The 15,086-nt window shown below is 39.0% G+C and overlaps 1 protein-coding gene across 2 annotated transcripts in view; it reads left to right on the top strand.

Moving 5' to 3' along the window:
- TCP11L1 (t-complex 11 like 1) overlaps positions 1–15,086 on the top strand; it is a 39,721-nt gene that overhangs the window by 2,213 nt on the left and 22,422 nt on the right. The window contains exons 2-5 of one of the 2 annotated variants that reach the window (XM_041722262.1): positions 1,936–2,119; positions 11,505–11,637; positions 13,211–13,331; positions 14,411–14,631. In XM_041722262.1, coding sequence (XP_041578196.1) covers positions 1,960–2,119; positions 11,505–11,637; positions 13,211–13,331; positions 14,411–14,631 — 635 coding nt within the window. In that variant the 5' untranslated portion in view covers positions 1,936–1,959. Of the gene's footprint in view, positions 1–1,935; positions 2,120–11,504; positions 11,638–13,210; positions 13,332–14,410; positions 14,632–15,086 lie in introns of those variants that run through there. The other variant, XM_041722263.1, reaches the window with a different exon arrangement.

Genomic DNA, 15,086 nt, shown 5'->3' with positions numbered 1-15,086 from the left:
AAAAGAACTGCTCAAATGTCACCTTTTCTGGAAAGCTTATCCCAACCTCCTTCCACATTCATTCACTTCTCCCTGTGCTGTGCTCCCTTACTGGTTTTATCATGTCACCAAGGCTTAAGTTTCACTGTTCACCTATTTTTTTTAAAGGTTATTTATTTATGAGAGAGAGAGAGAGAGAGAGAGAGAGAGCGCGCACGCGCGAGAGAGACCATGAGCAGGGGGAAGGGCAGAGGGAGAAGCAGACTCCCCACTGAGCAGGGAGCCCTGGGTGTGGCTGGGTCCCACGACCCTGAGATCATGACCTGAACCCAAGACAGACACTTAACTGACTGAGCCACCCAAGCATCCCTCTCCAAACCTACTTAAATAAGCATATATATTGAATCAGATCTAAGGCAATGATGCATGCCAGATGTGCAGTAACTGGACCTACGAGAGTTCAGAGAAAGGTGCATACCCTGTGGGGAAGGTGTCCTGGGAGGAATAGGACCTGAGCTGCACCTTAAAAGGATGGGGTTAGTTTACTAAACTGAGTGTTAGAGACCAGGAAAGCATGCCTTCCTCCTCACTGTGCAATAAGAGTTACTTCATCCTTTCTGAGCTCATTCTCAGCATGTGAAGAAGATAAAATTAGAAGTGTGTGTCTGTGTGTGTGTGTGTGTGTGTGTGTGTGTGTTTGTCCTTTCTCATAGAATATGCTGGCAGTGTTATCTTTTGGATCTTGGAGCATATCCAGAGCCTAATAGGATTTAGGACAGAGGAGATGGGTGTCTGGAGTGGGATATTGGAAGGTAAGGGGGAACTGCAATAAAGCAACCCTCATATTAATAATACAGGCCTGGAAAAAAAAATACAGGCCTGAAAATGTCAATTCCAGTAACTTCATTCTATTTAATGGAGGGATCTGAAATTTCAGATAATTAAATCAAGTGATTCTTCTCTAATGTGCAGGAGAGCCTGCCAGACCTTTTGAAAGCAGTCAACATTTCTTTTGATCCCTGCATTGCCCTCCAGGTGTATAATAAAGGCTAATTAGTGTTTATGAAAATGGTTTGTGATCTCCAAGTGCTGATGGTACAAATGCTAATTATTTGCAGAATTATGAATGCAGAAACGTGTCTAGCTTCTCTCTTAATTAGAAATACCTTAGGAAGAGAGAACTCTAGGAAAGAACTGGGGGGGAGGGTGAGGAAAACTTGACAAAAACTTTTACAGTAAAAAGAGGATACTATTTCAGGCCTTTTTTAACTGGCCCAAACGGATGTATTAAGTATTATTCTTGTTCTAACCAGCAACTTAAAAAAATTAAAACCCCACCCTAACCCGTACATTGTGGTTGTCTGCAGCTTCCTCCTTACCATCTTTTCCTGCTGACTGGCAAGAAGTTAATAAAAATATTTGCCCCACACATTCTTACGTGCTTTGTAAGATTCCGCCTTGTGTCATCCCTCGATTTCTTATCCGCACAACAGAATCAGAGAACTAGCTCCTCAGCCCAGTGTATTCAATTGGAAGCCCAAGTTAAAAGCATGATTTTCAGAGACTTTGCCTATCAGCTCTCAGGAATGAAAGTAAAAAATTGAAGAATCACTCTTTGATTAAAATAGAAGCAGGCAGTTGATAGTATTATCTTCCAACAATGTAAGGTCCTGTTTTCTTTTGACGTGGTACTTAGAAGTGAGACAAAAATACTCAAACTTGTTACTCTGTATCTGAAGTACAGGTCCATAGATTTGATACATTACAAGCATCATTTTACAAATAATCTGTTAAATCACTGAGGTAGAGTATGATAGCTGGATAAGGTCTCTGCAAGCGGATTCATTTTTACAGGTGAGAAAATTGAAACCCAAAGAGTTTCTTATTTGCCTAGAGTCACACTGCTAGTTAGTAACAGAGCTAGAACGTGTGGTTCACTTTGTCTTTCTTTCCTAGGAAAGTGAATAAACTTAATTGAGAATGTCTGAAAACCCTGACAAGCCCAATATAAATGAAGCAGGAAAATCAAAATCGAATGGTTCTGAGCAAGAACTTGAAGATGCTGTGGAAGGTTCTGATGAAGCTTTACAGAAAACAAAGTCGGGCTCTCCCAGCACCCGAAGAGTGCAAAGACCTCACTGTAAGCAGATTTGACTTTGGTTAGAAGCAATATTACTAAAAAAAAAAAAAAAAAAGAAGAAGAAGAAGCAATATTACTGTTTTCAGATGATGTTTTGATTAGGCTTCCTTGTGGCCCTGAGCTGGGTTCTAATACTGTGATAGCATTGCCAATAACTGGCATTTAAGAATAGCAAGTTTCTCCGCTGGCAGCCTAGTCATTTGTGGGTTTTCAATTGCTTGAGAAATTAAAATTTCAGGATAATGTCCAGAATATTCCTGTCTTCCTGCAGTCTCCATAATATTCCACTTTCTCTGAGGTGCTCTGAGAAAGAGGGTGGAGTGCAAATTGTAGCTTTAATTTAAAAAGCATCTGAAAAGTCTGAGGCAGGTTCCAGCCAGGACTGTGCTTGTGCAGGTTAAAAAAGAAATAGGTTTTGAATGTGAGTGAGGTCACCACACCCTAACTTCAGTGCCTGGGGGCTTAGTTCCCACGAGGTTGAGGGGATTCAGCTTGCTGAGTGTGTGGTGAAGTCATTTCAGATCCCTGGCAGGGAGCAGGCTCGCGGATGAAAGGGTGGTAATTTCCGCAAGTATTCCCAGCAGTCGCCCCAACTCATGTCTTTTATTAAGAATACTTAAGCTTTTAAAAAAAAAAAAACAAAACAATACTTAAGCTTTTTGAAGTGAGTCCAAAAATGAAAGTTTTTAAGAGGAAGTGTCATAGTCTAAGAATGTCAGTGCTGATGTTATCTCTTTAAAGTGTAGATGATCAGTAGTTCTTCATATTTGAAAGAAGCATGAACATTTTTGGGTTTGAGGTATGTTTCTTTTAAAATGATTAAAGCCCTTCCCAGGTAACTTATTAGTCCGCACAGTATTCTTTTCTTTTTTCAATGAAGGAAGTTTTACACCCAATGTGGGGCTTGAACTCACGACTCTGAGAGCAAGAGTTGCATGCTTTACTGACTGAGCCAGCCAGGCACCCCTCAACATAGTATTCTTTTTTGATTGTTTGTTTAAGATTTTATTTATTTGAGGGCAGCCCTGGTGGCTCAGCGGTTTAGCGCCACCTTCAGCCCAGGGTATGGTCCTGGAGACTCGGGGTCGAGTCCCACGTCGGACTCCCTGCATGGAGCCTGCTTCTCCCTCTGCCTGTGTCTCTGCTTCTCTCTGTCTCTGTCTCTCTCTCTGCGTCTCTCATGAATAAACAGATAAAATCTTTAAAAAAAAGATTTTATTTATTTGAGAGAGAAAGAGAGAGAGCATGAGCTGGGGGATGGGTAGAAGGAGAGGGAGAAGCAGACTGCCCACTGAGCAGGGAGCCCAACATAGGGCTCAATCCCAGGACCATAAGATCATGACCTGAGCCAAAGGCAGACACTGAACTGACTGAGCCACCCAGGCGCCCCTCAACATAGTACTCTTACAGCAAACATGGACCCCATCTTATAATGGTTTAGTATCACATAGATTTTGATAGATATACCAGTAGGTTCAGGGAAACATGCTGTTAATAACAGTCTATCATGCATGTGTTAGGCCTTACAGAAAAAAATTATTTTTGGAGAAAAAAGGCAGGCTCTCCCAGCAAGCAAAGTGTACAAAGACCTCACTGTAAGCAAATATGACCTTGGTCATATTGGTCTCCAATATGTATAGCTAGAAAGCTTCTGCTGTCTCATTTTTATTTATTTATTTTTTACTTTTTATTTCTTAAGATTTTATTTTTACCTCATCGCTATACCCAACATGGGACTCGAACTTACAACTATGAGATTAAGAGTCACATATTCTAATGATTGAGCCAGCCAGGTGCCCTGTTTTCTTATTTTTTAAATGAGGAAAATATACTTATCTCTTAGGATGATTATAAAGATTAAATGAATTCATGTGAAGCATTTAGAATAGTGCTTGGCACCTAATAAATGCTTGATAAATATTAGTTGTTAGTACTACTGGCTTGTCATCTGTTGCATTTAAAGATACCAGGACTGATTGCTGTAATTTGGATGTATAGTAATGGGTTTATCCTTTACAGTTTCTGATAAAGGAGGACCTTTGGTTTAGATCTTTAGTCATTCTTTGATTGATGGCTTTGCCTTTGGCATCCTGTCCGTCTAATGGCATGACTCCAAATTAATGTCAAGCCAACACTAGGCTACATTATCTGAGATTGTATACAGTTATGCCTTTAAGCAAGAGTACTTATCCTGGGACCGTGATCGAGTTGATAGGGGGTCATAGGAACAGCCAGAAAAGTATATCAAAATTTGTGTGCATATGCATTTTTTAGGAAAAAGATCATGGAGGATGTCATTAAATTCTCACAGAAGCCTATACCAAAACAAGATATAAAATCAGTGCCCTAAAATATTCCTCTGGCTTCCTGATCTTTCTCCTTATCATAATAGGTAGGCATAGGGCTTGGGCCTCTGTGGTAAAGCTCAGACCCCATAGTCTGGAGACCACATCAGGAAGCATCACTGATCACATAGAGCATAAATTAAGAATTTATAAAATATGAAACTGTGGACATTTGAGTTTATAGTAACTCTAAAATCACTTCTGGAATTCTATGAATTAAAATGTAATGAGCAAAAAGATAACTTTAGTCTTGAAAATTATAATAGAGTAATATTTTAAGGATAGAATTGCTATTGGCAACTATGATAATGGGATTTATAAAATAAATATATTTAGTGTTTGTCCAGTTTCTGGCGAAGAGCTCCTTTGGAATCTCCTAAATGATGAGCTCTAGAAAGGAGTCTTTTGTTATGTTAACGAGTGACTTTTGGAGAGCACCCAGGTAACCTAAGGAGGGGGGACTGGTTGCCTGGGGACCAAGTCATGTGATCAGACTCTCATCCTCCAACCTCCAGAGTGGTGAGAGGGGGCTGGAAGATGAATCAATTGCCCGTGGCCAGTGACTTTTTTTTTTTTAAGATTAATTTGAGAGCCAGAGAGAGAATGAGAGCATGGGAGCACGTACATGCAAGCACATGAACACAAGCACATGCAGAGGCACACAGTGGGGAGAGGCAAAGAGAGAATCCTTAAGCAGACTCCCCAGGAACCATGGAACTTGATCCCAAGACCCTGAGATCATGACCTGAGCTGAAATCAAGATTTGGCTGCTTAACCAACTGAGACAGCCAATGGCCAGTGATTTAATCAATCGTGCCTATATAATGAAGCCTCCATAAAAACCCAAAAGGACTGTGTTGGGAGAGCTTCTGGGTTGTTGAACACGTGGTGGTGCTGGGAGGGTGGCATGCTCAGAACATGAAAGCTACATGCCCTTTCCCCATACCTTGCCCTACACATCTCTTAATCTGGCTGCTCCTGAGTTTATTTCCTTTTATACTGAACCATGAATGTGGTTAAGTCAGTGTTAGATCTCTGAGTTCTGTGAGCTGCTATAGTAAATTAACAGAACCTGAGGAGGGAGTCATTGCAACCTCAGATCTATAACACAGGTGACCATGTGGACTTGCAGTGGGGGCAAGTACCCCACTATCTCCTAACCTATGGAATCTGACATTGCCTGCAGGTAGATAGTGTCAAAATGGAATTAGACTCAACTGCTGTCTGACAACTGCGTGGTGGTGTGAGACGAAAAACACCTCACCTTGCCCCCCACCAAATACACATTGCAATTTGGGGGCAGAACCTTTAGTAAGTGATACAAAATATTGAAAAAGAAAAAAATGGCTGCCTTGTGAGAACTGGTTGACACTAATCTGTGGTGGTGATTTAATTCCAAAAGATGATCTGTTCTTTAAACATTGAGATCCTCAGGGTAAGGATCAATCAACTGTAACTTAATTGTCTCCTCTGAGATTCTCTACTTCTATATGCTTCTCTGCTCACAAAGCACCTTCTGTTCTGGTGTCTAATCACCTGTTGACCAGTAAAGGATGCTGTATTTTGATGAAAAAAATCGACTGTTTTCCAGTTAATATCTTCCATTTAGCATTTTGGTTTATTAAATCAGGTCTTTGTGAGTTTAATTAGTAGATCTTGGTCATCCTTAGATAAATGGATGACACTGAGTTCTTACATTTTTTTTAAAGATTTTATTTTATTTTTTTAATTTGCTTATTTTAGAAAGAGTATACCCATGTGTGGCAGGAGAGATGGGAGCAGAGGCAGAGGGAGAGAGGGTATCAAGCAGACTCCATGCTCAGCACAGAGCCCAGCTCGGGACTCAGTCTCACGACCCAGAGATCACAACCTGAGCCAAAACCAAGAGTCAGGTGCTCAACCGACTGTGCCACCCAGGTGCCCCTTTATTTTTAAGTAATCCCTACATCCAACATGGGGCTCAAATTTAACCCTAAGATAAGCATTGCATGCTGTACTGACTTAGCCAGCCAGGCGCCCCTGTGAATTTAATTAGTAGATCCCAGACATCCTTAGATAAATGGTAACACTAAATTCTTACATTTTTTTAAGCTTATTTATTTATTTAAGTAATCTCCAAATCTATCATGGGAACTCACAACCCCGAGAACAAGAGTCATAACACTGTTATGACTAAGCCAGCCAGGCGCCCCCCAAGTTCTTACATTTGTAAAGGTCATGACTAAACTTTGACTGAACAGAGACACCATAATTCAATCAGTCAGTATTTATTAAGTGCATATTGTGTGTCAGGAATCTAACAGGGAGCCAGGCCCACAGTGATCTCTTTGCTTCTGGAGCTTGTGGTCTAGTGAGGAAGACAAAATAACAAGCAGTTGCTACACAGTGCAGTAAGTTCTGTGGATAAACTTTACCCTTGCTGCACTATACTCACTCTATAGTAGTTTGGGATGACATTTGCCATTTGAGAATTCTCAAACACAAAATAATCCCACTTACAACCCTGTAATTAGTATGCAGTGAACAGTTCCTGTGTGTGTAGATTTGTAACATATCTTGATCATATTTTAGAATTGTAGCTTTTATCTTTTTGGATCAGGTATCCTTCATTAATGAGTTTGATTTTAAGTAGTCGCTAAGTTGGACAGCTCCTGTAAACTGGTGTCTGATGTTCTGTCCAGTTCTCAGCACTTGTTACAAACTGTTTTGTCTCAAGTATGCACAAAACCCTGAGAACACACTTGTGTATAATTTGGAAGATTCTCCTCTTTCATAGAATGTTTCTTCAGTTGTCTTCTTTTTGCATATTAGGAAATAATGGCTCTGGAAGATTTAAAGACTTAGGGGCAAAGGGAGATGGAGAGAGAATCCCAAGCTGACTCAATGCTGAGAGCAGGTTTTGATGCCATAGCCCTGAGATCACAACCGGACCCAAAACCGAGAGACAGACACTTAACTTTCTGAGCTACCCAGGTGCCCCTGGCCCTGGAAGATTTAAATGATTCTCGTTCAAGGTCACATGAAGAGTCTAGAAGGAGCTGGACTTCTTCCTGACTTGCTCTGTCCATTGTTTCATGACTAAGTGACATGCAAACAATGTTTGTCATTACCCAGATGCCCCAAATTATTGAAAAATGGTAAATTTACTGTGAAAACTTGGTGTGTTTCTGTTAATTTCATACATTTAAGATGATTAGACATTTGAAGATTTTTGCAAAACCAGGGTTAAAACAAAGCTTGGAAGCCCTGGTGACTATCCTGAATCTCTCTTTAAAAAAAAAAAAAAGATTTTATTTATGAGGAGAGTGAGAGAGAGAGAGCTCATGCGAGAGAGAGACAGGCAGAGGGAGAAGCAGGCTCCATGCAAGGGGCCTGATGTGGGACTCGATCCCAGGTCTCCAGGATCACACCCTGGGTTGCAGGTGGCGCTAAACCGCTGCGCCACCAGGGCTGCCCTAATGCTGACCTCCTATAATGAGTTCTGGCCTTTCGCAACCACTTCCTTGCTTTCTGTCCTCTAATTTTGCCCTCCTTAGGATTTCAAATAAATAGAATCATACTGTATGTAGTCTTTTGTATCTGACTCTTTAACTTGGGATAGTGCTTTTAAGATTCACCTATGTCTTTGCATGTACCAGTTTATTCCTTTGTTATTGCTGGGTAGCATTCTGTCGTGTGGTTATACTACAATTTGTTTATTCTGCAGTTGATTAACATTTGGATTAGTTCTAGGTTTTGACTGTTATTAAGGATGCTGCTATTAACACTTGAGTACAGTTCTTCATGTGGCCATATGTTTTCAGTTTCCTTGGGTAAAGACCTAGGAGTGGGGTTGCTAGGTCATGTGGTAAGTGTATGTTTTACTTTATAAGAAACCAAGAACCAGTTTTCCAAAGTGGTGGTACCCATTTTTCATGGCCATTATTTAGGGATGAGAGTTCCAGATGCTCCATTCTATGTCAGGACTTGGTATGATTAGCCTCTTTAATTTTGGCCATTCTAGTAGGTGTGCAGTGGTATCTCATTGTGGTCTTAATTTGCATTTCCCTGATTCTAAAAGGAAAAACCTATGGTTTTCCACCTGTGTGGAGCAAAACCCAGTGCTTCCTCCTGGGTATCTTTTACTACTCATGCAAAATGTATAACTTCTAGTACCAAATGTGTGGGTTGTTTTCCCTCCCACCAAGCAATTTTCTGTGACACGGCTAGGTGGCCTACACTTCAACTAAATTCTGACACTATTTACCCAGAGATAACATTGGATCTCTCAGGTAAAGGCTTTAGTCCTATAAGAATACCCCTTCCTCATCCTTCTGCTTTGGACAGTAGTCACAAATCTAGGTCAGAAGACCAATTAACTATAGATTGTAGATTCCAACAGCCCCTCCATGGATTCTATTAATTTGCTAGAGTGGCTCACTGAACTCAGGGTTCCTAGTTTATTAAAGATAAATACAGATGAACAGCTAGATGAAGAGCTACATAGGGTGAGGTTTGGGAGGGTCCTAAGTGTAGGAGCTTCTGTCACTATGAAGTTGGGGTGTATCACCCTCCCAGTATGGATGTGTTGGCAACCTGGAAGTTCTCTGAACCCCCTGCTATTGAGACTTTATGGAGGCTTCCTCGTGTAGGCATGATCAATTATTAATTCCATGTTCAGCCCTGCTACCCTCTCTAGAGGATAGGGCTGAAAATTCCAGATTTCTAATCATGGGTTGGTCTTTATTGGTCCCCATCCAGAAGCCACCCAGGAGCTCTCATTCAGAGTTACCTCAACAGAACAAAACATGCTGCTTGTGCTTATCACCTAGGATTTAACATGGATTTTAGGAGCCCGATGTCAAGGAAGGGATCAAAAACCAAATATTAAAACAAGATGCTCCCAGCGTTCTTATCACTTAGGAAATTAGAGGGGTTTTAGGAGTTCTGTGCCAGCAACCAGGGGCAGAGACCAATATATATATTTTTCTATTATCTCACACTGATGATTAATGATATTCAGTAGCTGTTCATGGCCTACTGGCCACTTGTATATTTACTTTGGAGAAAGGTCTGTTCAGATCTTTTGCCCATATTTTACTGGTGGTCGTCTATTTTTGCGTTATAAGAGTTCTTTCTGTGTTCTGGATACAAGTCCTTTATCACGTGTGTCTTACATATCTTTTCTCCTGTCTGTCATGCTTTTTCATTTTCATGATAGGAATTTTGGTAAAGCACAATTTTTTTTCTCTTATATGTTGAGTTTTTTGTGTCTTACTCTAAGAAATTTTGCCTAACTCAAGATAAAGATTTCATCTTTTTCTCCTAGGAGTTTTCTAGTTTTAGTTCTTATATTTAGACCTGTGGTCTATTTTGAGTTCCTTTGCACTTAACATGTGAGGGAAAGATTGTGGATCATTCTTTTATGTACAGATAGCCAATTGTTCAAGCATTGTTTAGTTAAACTAATCTTGCCTCATTGACCACATGTATATGTATGTATGTGTATCAGTCTATTTCTGGGTCCTCTGTTCTGTTCACTTGATCTCTATATAGATCTATCTTCATGCCAAAAACACTGTTTTGATTGTTGTAGCTTTATAGTAACTCTTAAAATTAGTGTAAGTCCTCTAACTTTATCTTTATCATAATAGTTTTCATTTCCCTAGGTCCTGTGCATTTCCATGTAAATTTTAGGATGATTTTGGCATTTTCAACAAAAATCTTGCTGGGATTTTTACTGGGATTACATTTTATCAGCAGATCATTTGGCAGAAATTGACATCTTAATGAGAATTTCTATCTGGGCTTTGACTTTTGGATATTCATTTTAATTTACCAATATCCATGAAGCAAATTTTATTTATTTATTTATATAGTGTTTTTACTAATTGTAGAAACACTGGGAAGAATTTTTGTCAAGTATTCCCAGCTTCTCCTTACGTTCCTGAATAAAGATTTTTTTTTTAAAATGTATTTTATTTATTCCTGAGAGAGAGAGAGAGAGAGAGGCAGAGGCACAGGCAGAGGGAGAAGCAAGGGAGCCCTATGTGGGACTCGATCCCGGGGACTCCAGGATCACGCCCTGGCTGAAGGCAGATGCTAAACCGCTGAGCCACCCACGGATCCCATTTTTGGTCTTTAAAACTATTAAACCCCATACAAACCAGTGACATTATTTATCTCATTTTAAGCCTAGATCTTATCATCCTCACTTAAAAGTAATACAGTTATCCTCCAGGTCAGTGCCTCTCAAATTATTGTTTCAAAACATTCTTAACATCCTATACAGGGTAGTGAGTGGCTTTAGCATTTTTTGAATAGTACCTGGCACCCTAAATTACTTGACAAAATTTTAATTTGGGGAGATTCGTTCCTGGCATGGTATTAGTGGTGGTGCAAAATGTAAACTGCTGATGGGAGCAATTGAGGAAGTCCTAAATCTGGCTTTCCTTTCCTAAATTTAAGATAGACATGTAGGAAAGAGATTGGAAAACAACCCTCCACATATTGGAAAATGTAATAGTCTGTGCCTTAAAAAGTTTGCTTAAGTCTCTGTTTCCTTTAATCATTTTCCACTGACCAGTCTTTTTTTATTTTTTTATTTTTTTTATTTTTAAAAATTTTATTTATTTATTCATAGAGACACACACACACAGAGAGAGAGAGAGAGAGAGAGAGAGAGGCAGAGACACAGGCAGAGGGAGAAGCAGGCTCCATGCAGCAAGCCTGATGTGGGACTCGATCCCGGGTCTCCAGGATCACCCCCCGGGCTGCAGGCGGCGCTAAACCCGCTGCGCCACCGGGGCTGCCCTCCACTGACCAATCTTAATTTAAAAAACAGATAATTTGAATGTTGGAAGTGGTCTCCGTTTTTAGGATTCTAGGTTAAAAAAAATAATGAAATAGGTGAAATTCTGTTGTTTGAAATGGCCAGAGTATTTTCATAAATAGAGGCATAACCAAAATTATTAGCTGGTACTAGAACCACTGCCTACTCCTTACTTTAATAGAAATTTTAATCTAGAGAAGCAAATCTCTTACACTGGGTTTTGTTACAGCTAGTCCTCCTCGATTTGTGACAGTAGAAGAACTACTAGAGACAGCGAAAGGAGTCACTAACATGGCTTTAGCCCATGAAATTGTAGTAAATGGAGACTTTCGGATTAAACCGGTTGAATTACCAGAAGACAGGTAAGGCGGTTACTGAGTTACCTTGTTTAGTGGAACTCTACCATTTTCCAGTTATGGAAAGGTCTTCCTCACTTGGTGTCAGTATATTTAGGTGTATTTTTTCCTTTTGTATGTTGCTAAAACAAAACAACCAAGAAAACCCCACCCAACAATACATCTGTACTTGGAATTACTAGTTTTTGGAAATGGATCTCAGGACCACTGATCATAAGTAAAAGGTCTAGGAAATCTGTGGACAGCTTTCATGTCAGCTTCTCCCTACTGCTTAAGACTTAGCTGTCCTATCTTGTGTTTTCATTGTATTGTTTCATTCATTGCTTGTAACTATCACATCGTACTATAAGTGTTGGTTTACTAGTGTTCTTCACCAGATTGTAAACTTTACAAAGACAAGGACTATGCATTATTCTCTAGGTCCATAGCACCTAGCACATATCATATTGAATCTAAAACTCTTGATTGTAAGGTGTATCTTTTAAAATGTATTGTCATAAGAAAGAAAAGTCATTGCCTGTTATAATTGTAAAAGTCCCATATAAATATTGGGAGTCTGTTAACCAAGGAGGAGGAATGGCTGCTAGGTTGCCAAGCTGTAGTGTTGCCAACATGAATCTTCTATAACTTTACAAATATTTTTTGAAAGATTTTATTTATACATGAGAGACAGAGAGAGAGGCAGAGACACAGGCAGAGGGAGAAGGAGGCTCCCTGCAGGGAACCCAACGTGGGACTCTATCCTGGGTCTCCAAGATCACGCTCTGGACTGAAGGTGGCGCTAAACCGCTGAGCCACCCAGGCTGCCCTACAGACAATTTTTATATGTTCTGTAAAGATAGTACTTTTTCACCTTAATAATGAAGAATTCCTTGTTTTGCTTTTACAATATAAAGACTTTTATAGGTTTTTATAAAAGGGTTTTTTTTTTAAGATTTTATTTTTAAGTAATCACTATATCCAACATGGGGCTCAAACTCTTAAGTTTGACATCATGCTCTACCACCTGAGCCAGCCAAGCACCCTTAAAGATTGGTTTTAATGAGATGCTATATATTAGCTATTACAGTTTGGTACCTAATTGAACAATTCCCTCATGTATCACATAGGAATAGGATATTTTCTGTATTTCTATATTTTCTTTTATTTCAAGTCCTTTGGTTTTTGTGCTGAATTGTTATCTTAAACTACCTAATCATAAATATGTTAAACCTGCTGGTATCACGGAAAATTAAGAAAATAGTTCTGAACTATTCGATATGCTTTTTATCATATGGCACTGTTATATACTATTAATTGGCCCAATGTCTTATGTCAAATTAGTTGAAAATTAATTTGTTTTTTTTTTGAAATAAATTGTTTTTTATTTTAAATACCTCACTTAAATTGTGAAGTATTTATTGAAATAAAGCACTAAACTACAAATAAGATATGTGATTGACAAGTATATTTGGGAAATCTTTCTGATGTTCATCCAAATTATTTTAAAAATTTCTCACCCTAAACCCATAGAATTTGTGCTTTTAAAGGTGATTTGAGGCTTAAATATTTTGTTTTTTCTTTTTTCATTTGTTTCCAGCTTGGAGAAGAGAGTAAAGGAGATTGTACATAAAGCTTTTTGGGATTGCTTGAGTGTCCAGCTAAGTGAAGACCCCCCAACATATGACCATGCCATCAAACTTGTTGGAGAAATCAAAGAGGTGAGGCAAAGAGCAAATTGTGGTGCTTTTCTAGTGTGTTATGAGTATTCAAACTCTCTGTGTTATCGTGCCAAAGACTTGAAAGAAATCGAAGGATTGAGAAGTTAAAGTTCTTCCTGAAATGTGGATTAATAACTATTTTTGCCTCTATGCCCTTATTAAAATTTGAAATAACCTATGATAATGTGAAGGCTTTACTTTGTAAATGAAGGTATGTATGTACATGTGTGTGTATTTATATAGATTTATTTAGAGGTGCCTTGGTGACTCAGTCAGTCCTGGGATCAAACCCCACGTCTGGCTCCATGCTCAGTGTAGAGTCTGCTTTTCCCTCTGCCCCTCTCCCTGTTCATGCTTGCTTTTATGTGCATGCTCTCTTTCTCTCTCTCTAATAAAATTTATCTTTAAAAAAATTTATTTATTTTGAGAGAGAGTGTGCACACACATGCACAGGGGCAGGGTCAGAAGGAGACGGGGAGGAGAATCTCAAGTAGACTCTGTACTGAGCATGGAGCCGAACATGGGGCTTAGTCTCATGACCCTGAATTCATGACCAGCCAAAAACCAAGAGTCAGATGCCATCCAGGCACTGCTGGAGGCTTGTATTTTTTAAGACAGAATTATTTAAAGAAAAAAAATTACTTTACAGTATTGGTGATTTTTTAAATTTTAATAGGTGTGGATATATTCAGTATATAATGGCCAAAAAGTGATTTCGGTCTGTGGGACAGAGAAGGCATTAAGTGGAAGTTAAGATTCTTTTTGCAAATATCTTTAGCAGTAGTATCAAAGAAGAAATGTGTCCATGGCTCAGTCAATAGAGCATGTGATTCTTCATCTCAGAGTTGTGAGTTCGAGCCCCATGTTGGGTGTAGAGTCTACTTTAAAAATAAAGAAATGATTTGTGAACATATTTTCTGTAGATTTGTTAAGTTAGAAGTTAAAATATGTATCACAGTAACAATTGTGTTACAGTAACAATTGATAAGCTCTTATTTGGGTAATTGTCAATTTCTTTGCATATAATCAAAAGTGATGTCTAAGAAACTTTGATTAAACTTGATTATGCTCTCTTGTAGACACTCTTATCTTTCTTGCTGCCTGGTCACACTAGACTAAGAAACCAGATAACAGAGGTCTTGGATCTGGATCTGATAAAGCAAGAAGCAGAGAATGGGGCCTTAGACATTTCAAAGCTGGCAGAATTCATTATTGGCATGATGGGGACCCTGTGTGCACCTGCTCGAGATGAGGAAGTCAAGAAACTAAAGGACATTAAGGAAATTGTGCCCCTTTTCAGGTATGGGAATTGTGTTAATCACCTTTAGTGTGCTTAAAATACAGAGCCTCTTTTCTTTTTTTTTTTTTTTTTTAGATTTACTTATTCATCTTAGTAGAGGGGGGGAGAGAGAGAGAGAGAGAGAGAGAGAATCTCAAGCAGACTCCCCACTGAGCACGTATGCAGGGCTCAATCAGAGCCTGTTTTCAAATTTAGACTTCTTCAAGTATAGATATACATGAATTAAAAAAATAAAAAAGCAAACACTTTGTAAAATATAGAAAAGTCAAAAGAAGGAAAAAAATCACCCATAAGTTTACCATCTAAAGGCAAAATCACTGTTAATCATGTTGATTTTGTTATGCTTTCCCCCCTCAACTTTTTTTTTTTTAACTTTTTTTTTTTTAAGACACATTTATTCAGCGTCATGATCAGACTATTGCATTTAGCAATCAACAGCATGGGTGCAAAAAAAA

This window comes from Vulpes lagopus, chromosome 11 (assembly GCF_018345385.1).
Source record: "Vulpes lagopus strain Blue_001 chromosome 11, ASM1834538v1, whole genome shotgun sequence".
Taxonomy (NCBI): Eukaryota; Metazoa; Chordata; class Mammalia; order Carnivora; family Canidae; genus Vulpes; species Vulpes lagopus.
This window is presented reverse-complemented; position numbering and strand designations above follow the sequence as displayed.